Source organism: Schistocerca gregaria, chromosome 3 (genome assembly GCF_023897955.1).
Source record: "Schistocerca gregaria isolate iqSchGreg1 chromosome 3, iqSchGreg1.2, whole genome shotgun sequence".
Taxonomy (NCBI): domain Eukaryota; kingdom Metazoa; phylum Arthropoda; class Insecta; order Orthoptera; family Acrididae; genus Schistocerca; species Schistocerca gregaria.
The window spans coordinates 149,479,513-149,484,084 of NC_064922.1; the positions used below are offsets into that span (position 1 = coordinate 149,479,513).

The 4,572-nt window shown below is 37.8% G+C and overlaps 1 protein-coding gene across 2 annotated transcripts; it reads right to left on the reverse strand.

The window, feature by feature from the left end:
• Window positions 1-2,625: 2,625 nt before the first annotated feature.
• LOC126356165 (uncharacterized) lies at window positions 2,626-4,146 on the reverse strand. 2 transcript variants are annotated; one of them, XM_050006922.1, is made up of 2 exons: window positions 3,186-4,146; window positions 2,626-3,073 (listed from the first exon to the last, which is right to left on the reverse strand). In XM_050006922.1, the coding sequence occupies exons 1-2, from the start codon at window positions 3,532-3,534 to the stop codon at window positions 2,982-2,984; spliced, it is 441 nt and encodes a 146-aa protein (XP_049862879.1). In that variant the 5' UTR covers window positions 3,535-4,146; the 3' UTR covers window positions 2,626-2,981. The 2 variants fall into 2 exon arrangements, with proteins under 2 accessions (XP_049862879.1, XP_049862878.1); XM_050006921.1 differs by having other exon boundaries at window positions 2,626-2,852; window positions 3,186-4,078.
• Window positions 4,147-4,572: the final 426 nt, after the last annotated feature.

The window sequence follows — 4,572 nt, forward strand, 5'->3', positions numbered from 1 at the left end:
TCCATGATGAACAGTTGCCACAGTTGGCAACATTAACTAACAGAACTTGCAGTGTCAATGGTGCACTACAGCTGCGAGTACAGTTGACCAACTATGTTTCTGCATCCACTTTATTATTGACAGTTGTTATTAATTGTAATACGTTGACTGCCACACACACCATCAGGCAGAGCCAGGCACACAGTCAGGCATGTGGTTCTACTGTGGCACATGGCAGTCATTGTGTTAATAAAGAAGAATTAAGGGATAAATTGATCCAGACAAAGCACTTTTCTCAGTTAGAAAAAAGTATGGATAGAATAACTGACCATAGTCTTTTGTAACAGCCATACAGGTATTTGTGTAAACTATGAGACATCACAAGCAGGATGGACAGGATGCAAGTTTTAACCAAACAGAAATTGGATACCTCAAGTGTCATGTCGTCAAAACAAATTCTTGTCATTTCCTTATACAAATGATAAGATAAAAACAACAGCTTCAAGTCTAAATACAAAGAACCATCTTTATATTGATAGTACACCAAAATTATTTGCCCTCCAGAGATTATGCTTTGCACACACACACACACACACACTACTAGCACGTGTAAACACTGATTCATACGCCTTCGACTGCAGCTATGGCTGCATTTGAATGATCAATAAGTAGAATCATGAGCACTGAATATTTTATATTTGCATTTGTTTCTGTAGAAAGAGAGAAGTCTTAAAATAGAAACTGAAACCTTTTCTCTGTTTATCTTCAACATAAAGTAAAATAATCCTCATCCAGAAGAGCAGCAAATGGCATAGCCCAGGGGCATTCTTTACCAATTTAATACCATTCATAATTTTAGTCAAATTTGTTTACCTTAAAAAACTATGTGAGCTATTTTTCGTGATCACTGGGCTTCTTGTTAAAGGGCAGTAGAAATCTGAGGGCTACAGGATAATTTTGCTTAAAGTCCAGCCACGGCCGTGCCTGTGCTGTTGAGAATCACGATGCAATGTTCCTTCAGACATGCATGCATGTCCAAATGAACTGGCACTCCGTCAAGTACAGTCATTATGAAACACATGAAAAGTATTCACAGTTGTTAACACGCATGACAATCAGTTGCGTCGTGGAATGACAATGAAAGCTTTTATTGTCGTCACTCCATTATACAGATGATGGTTGTCCACATTTCACAACTGCACACACTCTTCACTGCCTAACTTCGCGAACTATAAATACAATTTAATAGTAAATGCCATGGAGTAGAATTGGTTTGTCATGAAATAAGATTCCTTGGGGTGCGACAGTTAGAATACATAGTTAAGTAATTTTTATATACATTACTGACCATTCCTCCTGAGACACCCTGCATATGTCAAACCAAAGCACAAGTATAGTGTCTACAAGGCATGATTAAGACAGAACTTGCTCCACACGGTACTGCTCCTCTCCAGTAGCTGCCTGTGTGCTGTGCAGAGTTTGTTTCCTGCACAACCCACACGCCTTTTCATTTAATGATCAAGAAAAATCTGATAAATAGTAATTACACTGCTTACTTTTGATACCCACATTTTCTACTAAGTTTACTGCATGTGGAGAGGGGGGGAGGGGTGTAGTAAGCACACTGTAAAATCTTTGTAAAAGTTGGTTATCTTATAGGCATTCATATATCACTCTCGCAGTCACCAATCTTTAGCAACTTGAGCATAGACCAGTCACTTAGAAGCCACTACTTCAACCTGCCTAATCTAAATTAAAAAACAACAGTTTCAAAAGTATTCTTGACTAGAATAAGTTCCAGCTGTGTAGCATTTAATAGACCAAATTTTAACACTATTATGTTTTTTCCAGTTTTAGTGCTAACATCATACACATGGTAAAGGATGTGTTCGAGTACTTTGGGGTATGGAACTAATGACTGAATAATTATTTTTTTAAAGTTTAGATACAACTTACTAGACAACAGCTGTGTTGAAAGTAGTGATCACCACTCTATATGTGTGAATTAAAAATGCACACAAAATTTTACAGCACTCTCAAATACCATTGCAAAACATTGTACACCTGTCAGCACTTGACAATGCTTTGCAGAGTTTGAAAGTAGATGTACAAGAAGGCTGGCAACGAGGAACATACCAACCAGTTTCTCTTCACTTTGTACTTGTGTATCAATGAACCTGAAACATAACCAATTTCAAATAATATCACAGAAAAAACTCATGGGAATGAGGTTTAGCTATTGTGTTGGCTTTAAGAAAGAACATACATTTCCAGCTGTTACACACACACAGAGTTACCCACAGGGCACCAGGAACATTAATACATCTTCATTCTCGATGAAGAATAATAAATAATGTCCAGAAAATCATAAATCTTCATAGCATGCTTATAACGCCTCACCACAAGCGCTCTACAACCACAATACAGACACTGATCAAACAAAAATGTCTAGCAATTAAACACAATATTCAAAAGAATGCAATCTGCAGCATATGGAAAATTAGGCACAAAATATTATTTCACTAATTCCATAAAAAAAGCTGAAGAACCCTTCCTTGATTTTCCAGAGCCATCAGTAAGCAAAACTTTTCTATTATTATAGAAGCTATCATCTGGGAATGACTTGAAATAAATACCATACAGGACTTTGATCATAATACAATATTTATTATTACAACTCACAATCAATACAAAACTGTCAATACATTAAGAAAGTATATAAATTAAGTAATTAGTTACATGTTAGATGTCACAAGCAGAATAATAATTATATATGTCACAGCCGTGAGTATATTTCAATAATTGTTCCAACGCCAATTCACTTTCTTCAGAGGTATGCCTCTCAATGTCCTTTTCACATTTAGACACAGGCTCTAAGGAACAAAAAGAATGATCTCAAGGTAAGTGTTATGTTCTCCCAATGTTTTAAGCAAGAAAATATAAAAATTAAATGGTCAACTAAAGCCACATTTGAAAATCCCAAAATTTTCAATACACTAGTATCACACCAAATGACCCATGATGCACCTTGGATAGTGTGCGTCTAATTGCTGCATTGTTGTCTGTCGCGCCGAAAACCCTGTAACGGGTAGCTCTGAAACGCAACATTTATCCACATTTCTTTCCAATCGACATACATATTAACGTTACTTGGCGGGATCATGACTGAACATCTTAAAAAGTAAAATTACTTTAACAGTACGTACCTTCGCGTCTGCTTTTCTTGGCGCCTTGCTCGTGCGGCTGCATCTCTCTGCTACAGCGCTTTCGAGTTAATCCCGGAAAAGCACCAACATTTTCGTTCTGACGATGGGCACAATGAGAATTTAGGCCTATTTTAGTCCAAGAGTTTGTATCATCAGTGTCCATTTCACAATCATCGGAGCGAGGAAACACTGGCATGTATCCGTAATACGTGTTGGTAGAAAGAAATGGCTGGAAATTTGGAACTCGTCTTAAGTCTGGAAATTTGGCCACATTTACACACAGGTTTTGCGTGACGCCGGCTAACGGCTCAGCACCCGCAGCCCATTTCTCATTTACTTCACAACTCATTATGCTGCAGTGGAACGACTATTTTATACAACGCGTACACAAAGTCAGTTCTCTTTAACAGTTTTAACACTTCACAACATGCACTTCCGATATTAATCCCCCACCTTCTACCTAAGCAGGAAGACGGCCGTTGAACCAATGCAATACGAGATTCAAGCGTGCAGCTTTTAGCAGAATATTTGTGGAAGTGCAGGATATATTCGGAAGTGAGATCATCTGATATTCCCGTTATATTGCTTCATGCTACGTTACGGGATCGACCACAGCACCTGGTTTCCTACGCAAGTCATGACAAAAGACGTACAAATAATTCCACTTTGACTTTTTCTTCGAAAAGAAACTAATTCAGTTTGCAACAAGACTGATTCCGAAACCCCCGTGGTAGCCCCACAGTACTTTTCCACATATCAACTGAATTTCAAACACGGGGTGGTGTATTTTAACTACGGGGCGAAAAATTCGTAAATAAAGAATGTGTTACTGACAAAATTACATTTAGTTGAGAACATAATGTCAATGAAATGACATCCTCTTTGCGTGATATTTGTTTTATTTAATTATAAACAATTTTAAATTCCGATACAACCAATCAAAAGTTTGAACGAAGATGTACAAAGAGCATAAAATGAAAAGAATAACCACACAGCTGATCTTCTTTGTTAAATAAGTCTGACGACTGGTATCGACAGGACGCTCACAGCATTCATCTGATCTGTGCCTCTTCTTTCACATCACTTGTGAATAAACAAATAGTAGAGTGGAGCCAGGAAACAGCGCAGATCTGAGATGTGCGCATATCTCTAAGCTGTAGCCGCTCTTTCTCCAAAATTGCTGAAATCTGTAAGAGCAAACTACATCTGTGAAGGTAAAGGATAGCGTGTGTGCAGGAAATCACAGCGAAACTGGAGTGTCTCACTCGCGTGTTTGTTCATCGAGAGATTCCAGCCTTTGACTATATAATGAATTCTGAAATTCTAAAACGGTTAATATGCATCAGTGCTCTTGTGGATTCATTGTTTGAGGAAATAGACCAAGGAA